General features: G+C 40.4%; 2 protein-coding genes across 6 annotated transcripts in view; one reads left to right on the top strand and one right to left on the bottom strand.

Moving 5' to 3' along the window:
• Positions 1-2,819, top strand: part of sybl1 (synaptobrevin-like 1) — an 18,784-nt gene extending 15,965 nt beyond the window's left edge. For both annotated transcript variants that reach the window (XM_069893311.1, XM_069893312.1), the window contains exon 8: positions 854-2,819. In XM_069893311.1, coding sequence (XP_069749412.1) covers positions 854-922 — 69 coding nt within the window. In that variant the 3' untranslated portion in view covers positions 923-2,819. The remainder of the gene's footprint in view (positions 1-853) is intronic.
• Positions 512-23,026, bottom strand: LOC138740523 (SLAIN motif-containing protein-like). Of its 4 annotated transcripts, XM_069893307.1 has the most exons (9): positions 22,463-23,026; positions 19,900-20,045; positions 16,668-16,817; positions 12,141-12,281; positions 11,504-11,809; positions 11,004-11,141; positions 8,098-8,119; positions 7,798-8,010; positions 1,810-6,521 (listed from the first exon to the last, which is right to left on the bottom strand). In XM_069893307.1, exons 1-9 carry the CDS (start codon positions 22,867-22,869, stop codon positions 6,455-6,457), a joined length of 1,590 nt encoding a protein of 529 aa, XP_069749408.1. In that variant the 5' UTR covers positions 22,870-23,026; the 3' UTR covers positions 1,810-6,454. The 4 variants fall into 4 exon arrangements, with proteins under 4 accessions (XP_069749410.1, XP_069749408.1, XP_069749407.1 ...); XM_069893306.1 differs by having other exon boundaries at positions 7,798-8,119; XM_069893309.1 differs by lacking the exons at positions 1,810-6,521; positions 7,798-8,010; positions 8,098-8,119 and adding an exon at positions 512-906.

Here is a 23,026-nt window from a genome sequence, read left to right as displayed (position 1 = left end):
TCGAGCCTGTATAAAGTTGGAGTTTATGGGCTAAAATTAGTCCTTCAGCTAAAATGCAAAACTTAATTATCCTTTATTCCTTTGTGACATATTGAGTTATGGTTTAACTGTGGTAGTTGATCCAGTGAGTTCAGATTCCCAACTGTCAAGTGACGAAATTGAATGTCAGTTTCACTTTATCAAAAGTGCAACTCATAAATGTGGAATGTGCCAAGATCATAAAATGTATAGAATGTAAGATTTCTGTCCATTTTCTTGTGTACTGGTAGATGTAGTTTCTCTCCCTGTGTTAAATAGATTTCAGGCGTGAATCTAAGTTGGGACCTGGGTGGTTAATCGTAATTTACATGTTTTCAAGTGAGAAACTTCCTCTTTGTAACATTGTTGCTTTCTTGAATGCACAATCTTGTCTTCCCTTGTTAGATAATTTTAAACCATCAAAATGTTATTTTGCTTTCAGGCCTGAGTTGGTTTACCTTGGCGCTTAAAAGAATAAGCAAAGACAAATGAGTAACAGTGATTAGATAGAGCATCAGTGTGCTTGTTTTTACTGACCAGCTGTATCCAAGTTACAAAAGGTTGAGAAAAATGTTAGACGTTCGTTAATGTTGAGAAGTTGTTTTAAGTGCTGATGAAGGGCCCATTCAGACCATTGTGATTTCTTCAATAAGTCTTGCCATGCAAATTGTACGTTATTCTTGTTTCTACTCGTTTTCCCACTTGGTCCTTTTCACCAATGTACTGGTCAATCTTTATTTTTGAAAATCAAAGGCATGGTGGTATATGGAGCGATGGTGATGCTTGTAACTAAAACTTGCTTTGTTTTTTTTAAATGAAGTATTTTGTGTTGCAGGTTGTCATTTACATCATTGTGTCAGCAGCATGTGGCGGTCTCTTGTGGCCAACCTGCATAAAGAAGTAGGAGTCAAAATCCAATAAATTGAAGGGAAAAACTGAAAGCTAGTTTTAAATATTGCACAAGAATTCAATTGGAGATCTAGGTGTAATGGTTCATCTCTCGTGTCTCCAAATATTATGCATTGAAAGACTATAGTTTCTGCTTGCCTTCTATTTCAGACATTTTTATACTTATTAATTGATGGAGTTACGGCATTTCAACTGAAACAAATCCATATTTTATTCAGTGATTGTGAAATAAAAATTGTAACTTTTAAAAATTAATAGTGCATTTTGAGTCGATCAGGTAAGCACTTTTCTAAATTGGTGTGCAGATTTCCGAAGCTTTAAGGTAGCACTGAATAATTGGGATTGTTTTTTTTTCCCCCACTCTCTTGCACCACCACTTCCTCCAGTAAAATTAGCTAGGTGGGAATAGATAACATTTCTTAGCTGTCAAGGTGCTAACTTTTAATTACAAACTGAGGAACCACAAAACTAAATAGCTCTGTTTTGGAAAATGTATGAATTGTTGTTTAAAACTGCAATTTCAAATTTGCTGTAAATTAATGGCAATTATTCCTAGCCTGATGTACAAATGTAAATACATTTCTTGTGCCAGTCATAGCACCAGTATTTATGTGCAAGACATCCAGAAAAAGGTATAACAGGTGTACAACACATACTGTAGAGATTGTTTACACATGCTTCCTTGTCATGCTGCTGACTGCAGAGCTTGTGCTAACCAAATTTATTTGTATATTTTTTGTCTACATTGTGTATTTGTTGGTTGTGCTGCTTTGATCCTGACTGGCAGTGAGTGCTGATGTTTATTGTAAAACTGAACTTGAAATTGCTTCCAGAATAGCCGTTCGGATGCATGTTTTGGATTGAAAGACATGCTCTTTTATAATTGTGAAACAAGTTCACTCTGAAATATGTACTTGGCACAGATCACACCTTTTTCAGTGGATAGAGAATTTCTAAGGGCATGTGCTTTCATGGGGGTATACTATTTAAAAAGTGAGCACTGCTGTTTCATTTCAAGTTCAGGCTATTCATTTTTGGGAGCAAAAACTAGATTAAAAACCGATCTATTTCAAAAAGGGATAAAATTAACAATCTGAAGTGACTATACTTGAGGGTTTGCTTGTTTTAGTTCCATTCCACAAATTAACATTGTAGGAAGGTCTTTAAAGAAAATCTGATTTTGTCACTAAAATATTTCTGGTCATAGAGTGAAGAATGGGTCTATGTGTGGGTATGTTTTGCATCAGAAATTACAAGTCTTAAATTCACAATGACAAACACTTAAAAGCATTTGTCAAGTGTAATGAAGCTGTCACTAGTTCTCAAGCACCTTCTGCACATATTAAATAAATATTTATCTAACATTATGATCTCTCACCTCTTTAAAACATCAGCTCGGCTGTATTACTGCTTAAGCTGTCACTTCTTTGCTTTCTAATTGGCACAAATTTACAAAATTTATGATTATCAATATTATTTAAATAAGTAACTCATTCATTTAGTCCAGATTTATGCTCTGATTCCTTTATATACTTTTGAATACATCAAGTAGTGTCCAGACCAAAGGAACCTGAAATGCAATAAACACTTAGAATAATCCCAGGCCTTTATGTATATCACATGTACATCCTTCATTTTGTTCATGCCTTTATACTTTCTAATGTGGTTATATGCATAGCCTTGATAATGGAGGGTGATGAAATACTATTGTCAGTAACCAAACCTCTTCCATCCCACACCAGCCTTGAAAAAACAATTTAAATTTTAAAATTGCACAAAATTCTAGAATATTACATCACCATTGTAATATAAATTGTGGTTGTGTATAAGATGTTTTTGCTCTTGTAACTATGCATTATATTGAATGGTAAAAATAAATCCATTGTACTAAATTTTTGTGGAATGACTCATTTCTATTTTAGCAATTATTTCTTAGCAAAATGTAAATGTGTACAGGCATGAAACATTAGTCTATCTGTACAGTTTGGTTCTTATGCATTCATTTGAAGTGTTTAGTGCAACTGTTCTCAATAGGTGCCCCACCCCAGGAGCACAGCACATTTAAGTAAAAGCCTTGTTTGCTTTTCCACATGTAACATTTTAAACTTGACTGCTTCACAGGGAAGGGGGGCCTATAGCCTAAAGAAGTTTGAGAATGGCTGGTCTAGCACTACACTTAAATTCTGTGGGCTAATTTTATTGTAGCCATGTTTTTTTTCCAATGATTATAATCCATATTTAACTCTATGTAGTTCTGCACCAACAGTTTTTGAATGCTTGTGTTTTAAACTAGGCTGAGCTTCATTTTTTTGATCTTGTTTTCTCTTCAAAGGGATTATGCTACAAGGAATGTATCATTAACTTTTAGATGCTTAAATTTCAGGGAACAATTGAGCTGACTGATTACAATTTTCTATTTGGATGCAATAAAGTAATTGCATCAAATTTGTATTTAATATACTCAAAAGACTAGTTTCAGGTCACCTTATGCACAAAGCTTTACACATTTTACTAACTAGTACAATACACAAGTCACATGGACTTGAAGAGTGTGTTACTATGCTGTAGCATTTTTAAAAAATCCAGAATTACAGTACAACTGATTATCCAAAATGGTCAGGACCAGGTCCATTTTGGATAACATTTATATAAAAAAACAGCCCAGTAGCAACAGCAAATCACTTGTAATTGTGTTTATATGACAAACAAGGTTTTTTATTTTAATGCTTTAAAGTTTAATTCTCACCCAAAAAAGTATTTTCACTTCTGAACAAAGACAGCATTTGTCACTCATTTCCATGGCTCCCAGTTTCTGATTTTCATAATTGTTACTTGAGGCATGTAATAATGACAAACTTAATCTCGAGCTGGCAGAGTCCGCAAGCATCGAATCCATGCTGCTGAAGACCCAACTGCGCTGGGTGAGTCACGTCTCCAGAATGGAAGACCATCACCTTCCCAAGATTGTGTTCTATGGTGAGCTGGCCACTGAGACAGGTGCACCAAAGAGGTACAAGGACTGCTTAAAGAAATCTCTTGGTGCCTGCCCCATTGACCACCGCCAGTGGGCTGATCTCACCTCCAACCGTGCATCTTGGCGCCTCACAGTTCAACGGGCAGCAACCTCCTTTGAAGACTGCAGAGCCCACCTCACTGACAAAAGACAAAGGAGAAAAAACCCAACACCCAACCAACCAATTTTCCCTTGCAACCGTGCCTGCCTGTCCCGCATCGGACTTGTCAGTCACCAACGAGCCTGCAGCAGACTTGGACATACCCCTCCATAAATCTTCGTCCGCGAAGCCAAGCCAAAGAATCAAGATTAATGTTAGGTTTGATGAAGGGATAGGCTGCTTCACTTCCCAAAGTCGGTATGAATTTCAGTATTGCTATCAATGGACACTTTAAACCTTAAGGAAGATTAATGAAGCACAAGAGTAAGACACAATCCCATACTCCTCAGTGACTTGTGACCAGGATAATTAACCTGATAACTTTAATGCAGCAAGACACATTTTGTTACAATATTAACAAACTTTAATACTGAGCAATGTAACTGAAATAACTTTACGTAAAGGTGGAAATAGGTCCAGAAAATTGTATAAAAAGCTTAATTTAACTGAAAATTCAAATCATTTACTACTCCATTTCAAACAAAGTGAAGAAATAAAAACATCTTGTTGATGGCTCAACTGAAAAAAAATTAGACTAAACCACTATCTTATAAAGACTCCTCAATACACAAGTTCATTGATTCTTTTTTCAGTAATGTCCTTCAAGAACTTAAAATACAAAAATAAAAATTGGTCCTGTAAATCAAGCTGCTTTAAGACAATCATAGTAAAATCCACATCACAGCACAGACTTTACTAACTCGATGTTGCACACAAAACATTTGAAGACTAAATCCCACATTCATACCAGCTTGCAACTAATCTTACATTTATAGGTTCTTAACCCAATGTAGTGCAACTGATGTGTTCTACCCTCAAATATGACCGAGAAATTTGAGTGTGAACATGTCATACCAGCTAAAGTTTTACATCAAACTATAAACTGACATTGCAGAATAAAAAATCTGAAGCAAACTGCCCAAATGTTCCCCTGGAGGAACGGCTTAACATCTTGTACAAATCAAATTGTGTGGTTTTTTTTAAAAAGTAAAATGCAGTAACTGACATTACTGATTTTTTAAAACCGGTTTAGAAATAAGCCTAGAGCCTCCAGAAAAAAAAAAGTTCTTTTGTCAAGAGGTTTCTCTGCAAATGCTTTTAACTAAAACAAAGCCACATTGAGTGGTGTAAGGAAAAGAAGATGGCAAGTGAGAATACCTAACTGATAAATTTTTATTAATTTAGATGTAACAGGCCATTTTGGCCCACAAATCTGTGCTGCCCAATTTACACCCACTTCCAGAGACACAGGGAGAGCATACAAACTCCTTAAAGACAGCACGGGATTCAAACCCCGGTGCTGTAAAGGCTTTGCGCTATGCCAACAGTGCTGCCCATTCAACTGAGGCCAAATTAGCACAATCCCAAGACTCAAATGATTGATAGTTCATAATCAAGCAAACGGTGACTTATTTAATATTACTTTGGTCTGTCATTCAAGTTATAGGGGAGTGAATGAATTTAAGATAAATTGAATGTCTGTCCTCAAGGCAATTCTAGATCATCGGCAAATTGGTGCAATTTGCTCCTGATAAAGCGAATGGGCAAATCCAACTTCTGCCCAAAAAAAGCCAATAGCCTGGATTATAAAATACACGGGGCAAAATAATTTGAAGTACACTCCACAAATTCAGTCATGCTGGAGGCCTGTGGTGCAATTACCACTCATTAATGTTTATAACACAGGGAATTGGCACACATTTCTTCTAATGAATGAAGTCTTTCAAGATTTTACATGTTCAGTTAAAATACAAACCTCTACACTTAGAAATCAACAGATCAAAACTGACATCACAAGGATGTTGATCGATAGCTTGCGACAGTTAAGGATTGTTCCAGGTTCCTCACACACATTGCTCAGGCATTCAAGTTGTTCATGCAATTCATCCTTGCTTTAGTAAAAATCTTTATATGAATTGCAAACCAAGGAATATAGTCAAGCAAACAAATCTTCAAATACACTTAAGCACTGATCCCATTTTGTAATACTCATTTAAAATTAGGAATGATAAAAGTTCAGACAATAAAAGCATAAAGGCAAAATGTGATTGCTTTTACTATTTAAAGATCTTTTACACAATTCCACCCTCAAGCTCAATGTCAGTTTGGGGTTACAATCTATAAACAAATAACTAAGTTTAAGGTACCTGATGTCACAACCTGGCTTGATGATGCAATACTGTAACACACCCAGGAATCAAAATCCTGGCACAGATGGACACTAACAATTAAAACTAATCTTTACAAAATACCCTTCCATTGTCCGAAACTGGACTTTGCTTTCCTGTCTTTATTTGAAGTTGGCCCAGCCAGCTGGGCTTTCAAGTGCCAAAGTTTACAAATCTGAGCCGTCTTCAGTAACAGCCTTCTTTCCATTTCTCTTCTGTCACAGTACCGTGAGTCTTCGGTAGTTGCAGAGTCCTGATGAACAATTAATTTCCAATCATTATTGACATATGTAGAGAGCAAGTTAGTTTGCTGTAATAAAAGCGCAATACAACTAAAACTAACCACCATCTTCGCAAGTAGACCTGGTACAAAAATGCTTCCTATCTAAACAGAATGAAGTTGTTTTGCCCTCCAGCCACTTTACATTTTCTTTTTGTTTTGCATCTCAATGCTTTTGGTTAACAAAACTTTCAAACATGTTGGCCTTTGTCCAATTTCAATTTTCAAGAGATTAAAGTTTACACCATGCATTGCACATGTAACTTCTTCCTGACAAGTTCCTGACTAGTTCACTAGTGCTAGATCCAAAAATATTTTTTCCTTGCTCTCAGCTCCCCATCTCAAGTCACCTTACAACTTCCAAATGTCAGCAAATACAACCATAGTTTTTGTAATTCTTTATTATTCAATCCTGGAAAGTGCACTATGCTAAAGGATAGGATGATTATCCTTCATAAAGCCTGGTGCCTAGAACTAGCCAGTTCCAGGGACCTCCTTTCTGGTCTTTTAGGCTTCAATTCTAGTCATTTTCCTTATATTTTGATGAGCTGAGCACATTGATGGCTTCTTTGGCCTTTCCCACTCCATCCCCAAGAAACTACAATCCCTCTCCTTTCTCAATTGTGAAAGTATTTCAATTGCTGCAAATGACCAAACCCCATAATTTTGATATTCTTCTTCCTCTATATTTTCATTCCTCTTGAACTCGACCATAGTTTCAGATAAAATCCATTCCCAATCAAGTTCTCCAACAAATTGGCTCTTTTCTCACTTCCCCAGGTTCAACTGTGACACGTTTATCCCGAGACATTCCTAGTACCACCATTAGAGTTCTCTGCTGGATCAGCTGAAGGTCAGTTTTCTTGTACGCAATACCTCAATATGCAATATTTCATTTCTCAACCTCACTATCCAGCATCTTTTATTAAGGCCTGATCTTAATCTTCTCACCATTCCACTCAATAAACCAGTGCAGGAGCAACCAAACTTCACATCTTCTAATCTTTCCTCCAATTTGGTCATTTCCATCTTCACTTCTTTCCTTCTATCCTCCCTCTATGCCTCAATCCACACTGTCCAATCCACATTCAAGGACTCTGTTCAATCTCCACTCTCATCTAGTCACACCCTATCAATCTTAACCATACCATTTTCCATTCCATTCATGACCCCCAGAAATCTAAAAATGTAAAGAATATCTCAAGGCACGCACCCCCTTAATCGAGAATCGATGGAACACAAGACTTGCCTCCTAGTTGGCTGTAAGAACTTGCTCTTCGAAACTGTGGTGGAAGTGCAAGTAACGCGTGACTTGATCGGGGTGTTCCTTGGTATAGGAGCAGAATTGGAGGATCTTCCAGTAGAAGCAAAGCCAGTTGGTGATGTGCCTGAACAAGTGGGAGACTGCATTCTACGAACAGTACTCCCAGAACTTAGGTATCCTGTTGTTTTCACTGAATGCCTTGTCGTTAAGGGAGAGTTAATGTTAGCAATTGCTTTCACTGGCTGTCTGTTAGAGAATGAAGTATGATTGCCATTACCAGTGTACCTGAGCTTTCCAGTAGCTGGACCTGGATTAAAAAAAGAAAATTACTAAGGCACTAATTGTTTTCCTTCTCCCCTCCTTCCCCATCCATCCATGGGAGTATACTCTACGTGAAATGGTAATTTTTCAATAAAATGAATAAAATACCCATAAACTTACAGAACATTAAACACAGCAGGATCTGTTCAATACTACTAATAAAATTAATATAAAAAAAAATTGCAATGCTCCAGCACAATTTAAATTACATATTGATCAGGTTTTGTTATTTTAGTAATAAATGAAAAAAGTGTTGCTCTTATCCACCCTTTTTTGCTGAAAGTAAAAAGTATCACCCACATCCTCAAAATATTTTAAAAAGTTAAATTCATCTTTTAAAATAAAGCACATCTTTCTAAAATCAGAAAAGGTTAAATTTTAACTATAGACAGAACATGGTAATTTTTCAGTTCCAATGCAAAGTAGTACAAACATCTTTGTAACTGCCCAATTACACCCAATTAACCTACAACCCCCAGTATGTTTTTGGATGGTGGGAGGAATCCAGAGACTCCAGGAAACCCCATGCAGTCACAGAGAGAACATCCAAACTCCTTACTTCAGCGCAGAAAGTAGGTTTGTTTAAGGCAAAGGAAAGATGGGAACAAGATTTGAATATATCAGTAGATCAGCAGGTTTGGAAATATTTATGTAAAGAAGTTATGTCCAATACAATTAATAAGGTATAGATTACTTCATTATAACTTTTCACATCAATTGCAGATCAATTGCCTCAGAAATTGAATAGATGGAGATCAGATATAACGGATCAATGTTTTAGATGTGGAAAAGATGTTGGAACTTTTATTCATTCTACATGGTTTTGTTCAAAGGTTAAACCTTTTTGGATTTCCATTAGTAAGTTTTTACAAGTTATGGATATTGTTTTCCATTAATTCCTGAATTATTATTGACAGAAATTTTGTGAATATAACTCCCAAATTATCTTTATCAGATTTTCAATTGAAATTTGTCAAATCAATTTTCGTGATAGCAAGGAAATGTATCGCTATTACTTGGAAATCAGACATTTCATTAACACTAGGAAGATGGCGAACAGAGATTCAATGCTAACTGCTACACTAACCATGCCACCCTTATACCAATTTTAAAAGCAGTAAATAATACAGCTGATGTACTCACCTTTTCTTATAAAAGGTCTGTAGTTTCAGCTGTGAATTTTCTCTAAAGTATTCTGTTCCTTTTCCTTTATTACTGATTTAGTATTCAAATATTTGATGACAGTACCAATATCTGCACTGGTCTCCACACATTTCTTGCCCCCAATCAACATTTTTTTTGGTCATTTAAATCTCCTTTAATTTCATTCCACAATTACATTTAACCTTCAGTTCCATCCTACTTCTAAATTTGTGGACACTACTTCCATTTTATCCTGACTTTTAAGGAATTTCACAAATGCATCCAACATTGTTGGTTGAGGAATTAGAATTTGACTGTTATACATTTACATATAATAATTACAAGTTCTGAATTTTAATAAGTAGCACAATGAATTGTCAGAAACATACTCCCTTAGAACATTATTGGTAATTTAGCTTAGCCATCATATTGGCATCCAAGTTCCTTCAATCAAGTTTCTTCCACAATGTGGACCACTTGCTGAAACATGGTGCACATTCCTACTTGAATTCAAACAACAATGGGGAGGGGGGGGTGTGAAAAGAGAGGAGGAGAGCACTTGGAGGGTACCTCACAGGAGGCGAGATAACAAGGCAAGCCAATAATGCACCATTTCCCTCTAGCTTGCCAGATGGCTAAAGTCTTTAGATCCCACTTATTGATTCCTAATAGAATTTCCATTTTGAAAGGTCCACTCTCTTAACCGGAAAAGATGTGCTTCAGGATTTTATGAGAGAGCACACTCTGCAAGGGAGACCCAACAATTACAAAGTTGGTAATGGTCAAGATGGAAAAGTTAAAATAGGAACTGTGTGATTAACAAAGGATAATAGCACCAGAGAAAATGCAAAAGAATAGTGAATTTACCAAGTTAACAAAATATTTATGCTAATAAAAACAAAAAAGTTACAATTTCCTGTATTTTAAAGCAAGTGTTACTAGCTTGTGATACATTAACAACCTGGTATATAATGTCTTGAGAATCAATTAAAGGTTATCAGTAGCAACAACTTAAATGTGACCAGCCCCTTCGTAGACATTGTTTGTCAATGTGTCAGTTCCAAAATTATGCACACTGCGCTCAGGCAAACATTGCCAAACCAGCCTTGCTGTTTCCCTGCAGTCGTAATTATTGGGATGCATTTACAAAGGAAATCACCCTTGAATAAAGTGCTACTCAAGCAAATACTGTCAGTCCCACATTTATTAACTCAAGAAAACCCCATGAACAGCATTGCTTTGAACATTGATAACAAAGGGGTGCATTTTAATTCTAAAATTCTTTAGATGTCCAAAACAAAAGCTGAGACCACAGGTTCATTCAAAGACACTAGATGTTGGAATCTGAGCAAACAGTGAGAAGCTAGAGGAATTCAGTGGGTCAGGTAACAGTCAGTCAATGTTTCAGGTTGGGGCCCTTTAATGAGCTCTCAAATGAACTCAGAAATGTCTTCTTTGACTGAGCATTGCAGTTGGCTGCTATTAAACTAGCCTCATCTCAATGTGCCAAATGATCTCATTGTGACATGCCAAAATATATAGAGGTAACTTTTGAAGTTTCAACTAACATTTTCAACTATAGAAACTGAAAGTTAGAGAATCCCACAGCCTATTTGGTAGGCTTATTGTACATTTCTCGAGCGAGAATTTAGTGTATGGAACAACTAATTCGAGCGAGAATTTAGTGTATGGAACAACTAATCAGTGAGTGATCCAATGTGACGTACCTGCTGGAGATTGCTGCAACCGTGAAATTCGACTGCTGGGCATTTGCAAATTAGATTCAAAGCTACGACTGCCTCGGCCAGCATCAGAAGAACGAATTCCAGTCTTGGCCAGATTGGGCATACTACGACGCATTTCCTCTGTTATGGAAAGCAGCAAAACAAGAGCTCAAGACAAATCTGGTCTACTTGTAATTCCAGTCTCACTCCTGTAGTTGACTCGTGTGCTCTCAGGCCAACTAGATATATACAATAAATTACCTTAGTGTTGCCAAAGTTGGTCTGTGTAAAAGCAAAAACAAGTTGCTTTGTGTACATAACAGCAGGAGCACTTTCACCACAAAAGTAGAATTTTAATATGTACTATAGGTATTTGGATTACAATTTTACAAACTTGCATCTCCAACATGAAAGAGTTTGTCATTATAACAAAGCATTCATATTAATTTGTACTCTTGAACCCCCTCACTCAATTTATCTAATGATCAAAAAAATTAGAGTACCTTGATTCTTGGTATAATTAATCAGTTCAGACACACGCCCCTGCAAACAGCGTCGTGATGGACGAACTCTTCCTGGGGTTGCTGCTCCATGAACTGGAGATTGTGATCGAGGGGAACTTCGTGGCGAAGGAGAGTATCTATGCACATTGCGCTGAGATAAAGAGTAATCATATTCATCTTCATCATCCAGACTGTAAGTATCAAATTCCTGATCACTATAGGTTCCTCTTCTCAAGGAATTTAAAGAGGCACTGGAACTACGGCGGGAAGCTGATGCTGAACTGGAAGCATAGTCTTGTCGAAGACCTAAAACCAAAAAAAAAAAAATTATCTGCAAAGACATTTTTCTTTTCATCTTTCATTTTCAGTCTCAACTTCAGTCATGATCAAGACACAAGAAACTGCAGTTGTTGCAATCTGGAGCAAGAAAACTGGAGGACATTAGCTGGTCTGGTCAGGGAGCATCTGCAGAGACAGGGATGTTTAGGTACTGTGTATTGTGCATTTTTGTGCATGCCCCATGGTTTGCAGATGCACTGCTTCATCAGGTTGTATACAGGTAATCAGATGATAAACTTTTTTTTCAGGGTTGCACCACCATGAAGCATAAATTAAATGTCAATATAACTTTACTTACTTTCTTCCTGCAATCGAGCCATGATCTGGACATCTGTCAGATCTTGTAATTTATACCCCATGGAGATAGAGTCATCAGAGGTGCTTAGCTCACTGTCAATGGATGACTGGGAACTTAATGCCGAGTGAATGGATGGATAACCTTGAAGATCAACATGAATGAAGAACATAAAAAAGGCAATTTCCAAAAATAAAATTGTTACAAGATTCAAAGGCAGCTACCTGTACATTCTATTGATTGCATATTAAACAAAAGTATTTAATCTATGCATAAATAATCAGATATTTAACTTGCAAACATCACTTCATCAGCTGGACATGCAGAAAGAGCCACCAGACCAGATTTAAATAATGCAAGTCTTCTGTTTAAGCCAACACAAGGTGCACCATTTATCCAAATCTAGATGACTGTTTCAAAGTCAGAGGGCAGAGAATTCAAAGACTAATGTTCGAAAATGAAGGCCAACACCCAGGGCAACATTCCCTTGCTGCGATACAATGGGAACTGTACTGTCAAGTGAGCACAAAGAACCTTATAACGATTCTGAAGATCACCAGAATACTGGATAATTTCAAAAATCTACTCACTGCTCTTTGAAAATAATACTTCAAATTATTGATGCATTTCTTACATTACAAGCAATGAAATAAAGTGCAAATTGTAAGGTAAAAACATCATTAGTTGGGACCGGAGAAGGAGTCACTCAGTACTAAGGAGTAACAGGATGCAGGTGTGACCTTGTACGCTCAAGATAAGTGTGGCAATAACAAGATGATGTGCAGCAGACTAACAGAGAAGGGTAGCAACAGCTTATTCATTGGACAACGTAATGGTATGATAATTTACTAAGTGCGTTTCCTGAGGTATAAAAAAAACAACACTTGCTGATATCGAGAGAATGCGACTTCTCCAACTAACACTGTTAGTTGCAAGTGTTACAATTCGGTAATAAAGAACTTTGATTTCGACTCAGTCTGGTGTCTGACTCACTCATTCTCGAACAAAGCAGACCTAACAAACTACTATAAAGTAGTTTGGAATGACTGATAGTGAACGTGCTACTTAATGTACATTTTTCTTTAATGGATTTAATCATCGTGCTTTGCTTGTTTAATACTGTTACTTTTCCCCAAATTAGCCTTTTAAACAATTAATAAAAATTTAGCATACACAGTAAATGCATTTAGTGCACAGTCTGGAATTTTTTGAACATATTAGATTCCATTTACTTTCTTTTAATAGAATGCAAGCATTTTGGCATAGCATTCACATTAACACAACAATCAACACATTTTAAATCACTGAAACTCAACAAGTGGATGGTGCACGAGGTTAGAGACTTGCCTTTCAGTCTGAGTCCAAACAGACTGATTAACCAAGACATTGCAGATGTTGGAAACGGAGAAAAAACAACCTGGAGGCACTTTGTGCGAGGCTTCTCGACTTGCCAAGTGCCCCCAGTAGGTTTTCTTCGAACTGGAGCAGACGATTGCTATCACAAGATCTTTTAATTTAGATGCACATCAGACAAATCCACAGCCAATCACAGTGGAGTTGTGGGTACCAATGGCATACCACATGACTGGAATCAACCTCAAAACAGCCATAGTTAACAATGTGAATGTGGAGGATCAAACCAGTCTTTGTTTTCAATGAACATGGCAGTGCTCAGGATTGTTTCCTGTTAACCATGGGAAAGAAAATTTCTAAATGTGGAAGGAATAGTGAGGATCAAGAAAACGACAATCACCAGGGAAGCAACAGACCAAGTGGTTAGAGCTGTCTGCTGTTTAATTACCCAGTCCTGACGGATTTCATTGCAGGAGCTCAGTGACACAGCTAGAGCCGTCGTATCACAGAACCAAACACTCTGGTTCAATTTCGACCATGATTTGCTTATTCTCCCTGTTGCCATGTGGGCTTCCTCCAAGAACCATGGTAGGTTAATTATCCACTGGTTATTTGGAGTACAGTGACCATTTCTGAACATTATAGAAAAGATTCAAATTCAAAGGGTACAGGAGATTTAACAGGATGTTTTCTAAAATTAACAATTTTAGTTCTGAAGACCAAAAAAATTTTTGGCTCTGAGCCAGTTACCCAATTTCCCAATAGAATAAAGATGATAGTCATTCAAAAATTACAAGTTTCAGAATCATTTTTACATTCTCAGGTGTCCCCTGAAATACTTAAAACCCAATGAGGTATTTTTTCAAGCGTAGTTGATGTTGTAATGCATAAAAGATGGTAAACAAATTATGCACAAGGCCCAAAAATAACAATGAGATAATGCCCAGATAATTCATTTCTAGGATACATATCGATGGATACACAGGGTTAAATCCCCTGCTCAAGTGGCATCAAGGAATCTTTGACACCCCTCAGAGAGTAAACAGCTTTCTTCTGTCTTCTCATTGGAATTAGGAAGCAGCTGGAGTAACCATATTGGAAAATGGTTATAAAATTATGTGGGGCATAGACAAAATAGACTAGTATTTTTCCTAGGGAAGGGAGGTCTAGAACCAGCAAGCACAAGTTGAAGGACCAAGGAGAAATTTAAAGGAGATCCATCCTAGCAGGTAAAGGATTAATAGTATGAAATGGGGAACATGGCACAGATCATGAGTTTTTGCCCCTACCCATTTTTATTTATCATCCGAGGTCCTCCAGCTTCGAGGAGGATCATTGTCTTGGCCATATTTAGGTGGTTTTTGTATTTTTATATTTTGCCATTTGTATAATTTAAGGGATAGGGAGGGGAGGGTGTAAATAAGGGGAAATAAGGACTCTAAATCATATTATGTGGCAAAAATGTAATTGTTTTGGATTTGCATGAGGCTTTGGAAAATCAAAACTATAATATTCAAAAAAAGTAAAATAAATGTATGCAGATAACATGGCTGAAGTGAAAACAACACTGGAGAAACTCAGGTCAAACAGTGTACTTTATACAGTACAGATACATAACATTTCAGGCTTGAGCCCATCCCATATCTGAGGGACCTGATGTCCATGTGGATGAATTAACATGACTATGCACACAGATTGTAAGGCAAAGAATTTTGTAGCCTTTGAAGATTTAAGTGCAGAGTAAAAACAATTACATGGAGTCCCAAGAAGAGTGAGTTGAGCGACTCAAGGAAGAGCCTACTTCCAAAAGAACAGGTGCAAAGGATTTATTCTTCAGATGAAAGCTGAACTTTAAATAAATGGGAGGGGAGGTGAGGGAGGGGGGAAGGGAGGAGGGAAGGGAGGAGGGAAGGGAGGAGGGAAGGGAGGAGGGAAGGGAGGAGGGAAGGGAGGAGGGAAGGGAGGAGGGAAGGGAGGAGGGAAGGGAGGAGGGAAGGGAGGAGGGAAGGGAGGAGGGAAGGGAGGAGGGAAGGGAGGAGGGAAGGGAGGAGGGAAGGGAGGAGGGAAGGGAGGAGGGAAGGGAGGAGGGAAGGGAGGAGGGAAGGGAGGAGGGAAGGGAGGAGGGAAGGGAGGAGGGAAGGGAGGAGGGAAGGGAGGAGGGAAGGGGGGAGAAAACGACACTGTATATATTTAAGAAGGAAAATGTATGTATCTTGATCAATATGGTTTATAGTGAGAAAAATTAAAAAAATTTAAAATTTTTTTAAAAAGTTTAAAAAAAAGTTAAAAAAAAATAGATTAAGCAAACTGGGCTATACTCAAGTTTAGATAAAATGATAAGTAATCTCGAAAAAAGTCTTGGGGGGGGGTTTAACAGGCTAGATACAAAAATGGTGTTTGCTCTGAGCAGGGTCAGAAAACAAAATTGCAGAAGTTAAAATAAAAATACAAATGCTGCAAGAAATTAAGTCAAGTAACATTTGTGGAAAGAGCAACCAGTTCTCATGAGTTGTCTATGATCAGGTTTAGACCCTTCATTAGAACTACTTAGATGCTGCTTGACATAGCATTTTTTGTTTCTGGAATTAGAAGTTATGATGTTGGAATAAACAAATCCCGGAAAGTCAGGATAAGGAGAATAAATGTCCTCACCAAGGTGGCAGATTTATACACCAAAAGGAATGCAGTGTATCAGTCAGGACTTTCAGAGCAAGATATTTGGATATTAAGAAAACCAAGGTGAATGGGAATAGTTCAAGGGAATGTGACACAGGTTTTTTTTTAAAAGCACCATTTTATTGATTGGTGGAGCAGGAACAAGGGGGCAAGGTGGTGTGTGTGTGTGTGTGTGTACTATATAAATAAATTCTTAAACACTAGAATTCAAATGAAATTTGAACCCAAATGACTTGTAGGTAGATTTTGCAAATTTCATTTCCACCTAAGATTCCAACATTCCATTTTGAAAAATAAATGCTGGACTATCCTGAGAGTAACATACCAGCAAGTTTTCATGAAAGCCATGCAAAATCATGCAATTATTTTCAAATCTTACATGGACAAAACCTGGAAGAAGGTCCAACACAACATGCATCAATCTGCATAAAGGGAAAAGCAACATTAATAGTTTAAAAAGGTGCATTATATACATTTCATTAATGGACAGTTGTACCGTACCTGAACTGCCATAGGTTAGTACTGTTTTAGTAGATGTTTTGAGGAAACCAGTAGAGTTTAAGAGATTGCTACACGAAGTGGCATCTGTATTGGAGCTATAAGCACAGGATGAGGAAAGCGGAGTGCAATAGATGTTTCTCCATCTGTTGGCTAGAGTGGAAAAGCATGCATAGTTAGACACAAATGCAAAAGCCATGAAGCTTATATCGCCACGATACTTTAAACGACAACTTGCCTGGGCTTGGATCCACATTTAGACTACAGTGGAGGTACTCATTGACTGACTTACAACAGTAAAGAATCAGTTCAATTTTTTTTAGACCTATTTATGAATAGATGAAAATCTTGTTGTTGTCCCTCAGAACTTGGAAGAAACACTGAGCAAAACTTTGTCAGAAACAATCAAATGCAGACAGATCAGCATCACCTATGTCATTAGTCATGTACATTGCACCATATTTACTGGAAGTTAAAACCTTTACCACGTAAAAAAAATTAAGACATTGTACGATGGTCACATTAAGCCAACAGTAACGGTCTACCAGTCTCCAACAAACTGTGCTAGAGAGGGAAAGATAATTCCTTCCCTCTATTTTTTGTAGCTTCCCGTATTTACCCCCTAATGGGACATGCCTTGTTGCAAATAATGGAAAGGAAGGCAAATCCCATCAGAGTAAGCCAAGAACAATATTCAATCAACACAGTGATTTTCTACATAACACAAACACTGAATTCAATAAGAAGGTTGAAGATGGAACTTTAACAATCTGAGACCGTACCCCCTTTTCCAAACTCTTCATACCAGTAGAAGGGTATTTTTGATTTAAGCAAGCTCAACTGGCTAACTATGTGCCAGGGATTTCAATATCGTAGTCAATCTGAGTTACTAGGGAAGAGAGCAGAGCACATTGTGGGAAAAATGCTGTGAAAAATTGATTGATTTGGATAATCATAATTAAGAACATTTAGTGCAGATTGATATTTTCAGTGACAAAGCTACCATGCTCACATTGAAGCATAGTAGCAATGCACCTTATTAACATGGAAAAAGAACAAGATGCTTTCAAAATAGTGTGAAAGGAACCAGTTGTCCCTAGATTTTTTTTTCTGATGACAATTCTGTTTCTTCAGGATTCACATGGAATTACTGTAGTTGGAATTCTGTTGAATAACTGCTGCCAGACCAAGACTATGAATACGGCTGATTTACAGAAATGCAATGTACATCGTCAACTATAGTATGACTACTCACTGGTAACACTAATACCAGTGCATCCATCCTCACATGAAAAGAATTACTTCCCCTGGATTCCATTCTGAAATCATTGAACAGAATGAAATTTCACTCAAGATTTATTCCTCGAGAAATCTGGACTGAAATTTTTGCCTACTTTTCCAAAGAAAAATATTAACCATCCAGAATTATGTGCTGGAGAGTTTCAGTGGTCTCAACCCCTTATATATAGAAAAAGATGGTACTGTACTAAATGGACAACAACAACAGCTAAATGTACAAACAAGTTTTCTGACGCTGGATCTTGTGGTCCCCACTTCCATCTAATCTACCTTCGGCAACTTGTCAGATCCACACATTTTGCAACAAGACTAACATTGGAATTTCAAGACTGATGTAGCAAGCCTAATATTTTTAGCAAGCTGGATTCAGATCAATAGAATAAAATTGTACCTATAATATACAACATTGCCAAGATACATCTCTACTTCATATAATTAAATTGTATAGGAACGAAGACCAGACTATCACATTTCAAAAATATGATTAAACAATTATAAATACTGCCATGGTAAACAAGCCATTTTGCAGATAATCAAGCCAAATCTAAATAGTGCATTTTACATCATGCTATGTGGAACAGAGGCATCTGAAAATTGTATTTAGTATTTTCACTCTGATCAATTAATTTCATTTCCTCCAGGCAAACTGACTATGATCAACAAACAGGTCATCTCAGACAGCCCCAGAACTACACCCCATTGTGAATAGTTCCTTTCAGTTGATTTCTTTTTAAAGTATTCTGACTTTTCCTCACCAGATCTACAGAATGCTTCCATCACTTGCTATTCTTTTCCTTCAAGTTTCCAAAAACGTGATACTACATTTTTCCAAAGATACATTGGTCGCAGCACAGATTCAAGAATTTAACAAGGATCATAGATTGCGTAAATTTACTTTGTGAACACTTGTCTTTAGATGGTTGAAGGAAGACACACAATATAGAGCTGGCAAGAAATTACTATACCTTGCAAGAAATCATGAAATATTTTAAACTTAGATATACAACATTGTAACAGGCCCTTTCGGCCCACGCCACCCAATTATCCTACAACCCCCCCCCCCAGTACGTTTTGAACAGAGGGAGGAAACCAACACAAGGAGAAAGTACAAACTCTTTACAGAGAGAGATTGGAACCCTTGATCTCTGGCGCTGTGCTAACTGCTACACTAACCATGCTACCAAACACAACACAAAATAGAAAAGTCAAGGAAAAAAAAAGCATTGTTTGAAAGCAAGATTAGTAATAACCTGACAGCCCAACAAAAGTTTACAGAAGCTAATTGCAATTTTAAAATCTCGCTCAACACGCATGACCATGTGGCTCGCTACGACAACACCATCTACAAATTTGCTGGAGATACCACAGAAATGAGTACATGCATCCCTCATGTAAATTGTTCTCCTTTCTGCCATCTGGTATGAGGTACTGCAGCACCAGGCCCTTGCATCCAGATTGGGCAACAGCTTTTTGCTCCAAGCCATCAGACTCATGAATTCCCAGAACATTTGTGGATAGAGTATCATGGACTAGTCTTAATATTTTAAATGTGTTCAACTTCTATTCTAATTGCAAATATGCTCTGTGGTCCTGGAGAAAAGCCATCTTGTGTTTACTGTGAGAGCATGGTATGAATGATAAAGGTGACTTGATTGCACACAAAAAGGGTGATGTCAGCAAATAGGAGAATGACTGAAAACTTGGCTGAATCATGTACTAACAGCAGCTTCGCACTCTATAATCACCCAATCCAAGGAGCTGATTGTTGACTTCAGGAAGGGAAAACCAGTGGTGTAATATCCAAGGATCATTGGGAGAAATCAGAGGTGGAGAGGGTGAGCAAATACAAGTTCTTGGGTGTCCAAGATCTTTCCTGGACCCAACACACCAGTGGCGTCAGGAAGAAAGCACGTCAGCGCCTGAAAAAACAGCCTACCTTGATCAAGTCGGCACATAAGACTACGACAGGCAGCTTCAGTTTCTGGGCTAGGATGATCAAGCACCTGCCTGCACCATTTCAGAGGGTTTTGAATCTTCTGATCTCGATCTGTTCTTGCTGCCTTCTTTGTTGATACATACAACCTTTATTTAAAACAAGAGTTCATTCTCTCAGTGAAGTTTGCTTTAAGTGAAACACGGAATTTGTAGACAATGATTGCAGGAAAAATGCAGAACTAAACTGCTACCATGCCAGGAACCAGAAGCTTTCCCGCGGGGTCTGATCCCCCAACACCACTGATTGCCGCGGGGTCTGATCCCCCACACCACTGATTGCCGCGGGGTCTGATCCCCCACACCACTGATTGCCGCGGGGTCTGATCCCCCACACCACTGATTGCCGCGGGGTCTGATCCCCCACACCACTGATTGCCGCGGGGTCTGATCCCCCACACCACTGATTGCCGCGGGGTCTGATCCCCCACACCACTGATTGCCGCGGGGTCTGATCCCCCACACCACTGATTGCCGCGGGGTCTGATCCCCCACACCACTGATTGCCGCGGGGTCTGATCCCCCACACCACTGATTGCCGCGGGGTCTGATCCCCCACACCACTGATTGCCGCGGGGTCTGATCCCCCACACCACTGATTGCCGCGGGGTCTGATCCCCCACACCACTGATTGCCGCGGGGTCTGATCCCCCACACCACTGATTGCCGCGGGGTCTGATCCCCCACACCACTGATTGCCGCGGGGTCTGATCCCCCACACCACTGATTGCCGCGGGGTCTGATCCCCCACACCACTGATTGCCGCGGGGTCTGATCCCCCACACCACTGATTGCCGCGGGGTCTGATCCCCCACACCACTGATTGCCGCGGGGTCTGATCCCCCACACCACTGATTGCCGCGGGGTCTGATCCCCCACACCACTGATTGCCGCGGGGTCTGATCCCCCACACCACTGATTGCCGCGGGGTCTGATCCCCCACACCACTGATTGCCGCGGGGTCTGATCCCCCACACCACTGATTGCCGCGGGGTCTGATCCCCCACACCACTGATTGCCGCGGGGTCTGATCCCCCACACCACTGATTGCCGCGGGGTCTGATCCCCCACACCACTGATTGCCGCGGGGTCTGATCCCCCACACCACTGATTGCCGCGGGGTCTGATCCCCCACACCACTGATTGCCGCGGGGTCTGATCCCCCACACCACTGATTGCCGCGGGGTCTGATCCCCCACACCACTGATTGCCGCGGGGTCTGATCCCCCACACCACTGATTGCCGCGGGGTCTGATCCCCCACACCACTGATTGCCGCGGGGTCTGATCCCCAACAACACTGATTGCCGCGGGGTCTGATCCCCAACACCACTGATTGCCGCGGGGTCTGATCCCCAACAACACTGATTGCCGCGGGGTCTGATCCCCAACACCACTGATTGCCGCGGGGTCTGATCCCCAACACCACTGATTGGCCGCGGGGTCTGATCCCCAACACCACTGATTGGCCGCGGGGTCTGATCCCCAACACCACTGATTGCCGCGGGGTCTGATCCCCAACACCACTGATTGCCGCGGGGTCTGATCCCCAACATCACTGATTGCCGCGGGGTCTGATCCCCAACACCACTGATTGCCGCGGGGTCTGATCCCCAACAACACTGATTGCCGCGGGGTCTGATCCCCAACACCACTGATTGCCGCGGGGTCTGATCCCCAACACCACTGATTGGCCGCGGGGTCTGATCCCCAACACCACTGATTGGCCGCGGGGTCTGATCCCCAACACCACTGATTGCCGCGGGGTCTGATCCCCAACACCACTGATTGCCGCGGGGTCTGATCCCCAACAACATTGATTGAGATTAACGATACCGTAAAGTTATCATTTTTCTAATTAACGAGGTGTTGGGCACTATCAGTGCCCGTCGGGGGGGGGGGGTTTCCCTTCCTTCCAGCCCGGGGCTCAGAAACCCCGTTGGGGGACCACGGGACGGCCAGATGACGTCAGTGCCCTCCAGCGCAGTTCTCAGCCAGGTCCGGGCTGGGAGTACAAGTGTAGCCCTGCAGCCTGCAATAATCCAGTCTGCTCACTGAGCTCAACCCGTCTGGTTGCGTGTGTTATTGCAGGAGCACTGTAGCCTCCGCTACAGCCCGACCTTTATGGCCTGGGTCCCAGGGGAGGTGTCCAGCTAAGTGTCAACGCGGGGGCGGGCCTGCCCGAGTCAATTAGCATATACAATCCATACCATTACACGAGGCTTAGAAAGCAGAATCTCACTGGTCTCAATATCTAATAGCACCTAAAATACTTGAACACAATGAACTTCTAAACTACGCGCTTATTGCAAAATGGAATGAAAATAACGTGGAAAGTTTTCAACAATTTGAGATCCCAAACTGCCCGACACATCCTCCTGATGTAGAAGTGTTCCAAAATTATCCTGGTCACTTCCAATCCCGAGTTTGATAACTGCACTGAATGAACTAAGAAAGTTAAACTATAGCCCGTGGGAGCCCCTCCAGTGGGGCATCAAAAGCCCTCACCAACTGTCTTCCTCCAGGACGGCCGGGTCCGGGTCCAGGTCCAGGACATCCTCCTCCAGGAATACGGCTTGTTGCTGCTCCTCGGAGCCGGGTGCCTCCGCTTCCCAACCCGCAAACAACGCCTCGCACTCAGATAGGAAGCGGTCGCCGGGGCACAGCCGCCCGTCTGACCCGTCGCCGCCAAAACCCGTGGGCCCCGGCGGCCGGGCGCTCGCCTTCCCTCCGCGGCCGCTCCGAACCCGCAGCTGCTCGTTCTGCAACTCCAGCTTCTTCACCAGATCCTGCAGCTTCTTCACCTCGGTGTCGGCATCGGGCAGCGCGCTCACCATGGCGCCGGCGCTCCCCGGGTCGACTGGGGCCCCGTCGCCAGCTCCCCCCTCCGTCTCCACCGTGCTGGGTCCCACCATTGGTCGCGATCAATACCCAAAACCCAGCTCGACCATGACCACTCGCATCACTCCCGCCACCATCTTACATAAAGACAACCTCTGACCTCCCCCGGCCCGCTGTCATGCGCACTGCCCGGCCCGCTGTCTGCGCCTGCGTTGTTCCCACTGGCTGAAT

The sequence above is a fragment of the Narcine bancroftii genome, chromosome 8, assembly GCF_036971445.1.
Source record: "Narcine bancroftii isolate sNarBan1 chromosome 8, sNarBan1.hap1, whole genome shotgun sequence".
NCBI lineage: Eukaryota > Metazoa > Chordata > Chondrichthyes > Torpediniformes > Narcinidae > Narcine > Narcine bancroftii.
The sequence above is the reverse complement of the archived record's forward strand: the minus strand, read 5'-3'. Positions and strand labels throughout refer to the sequence as shown.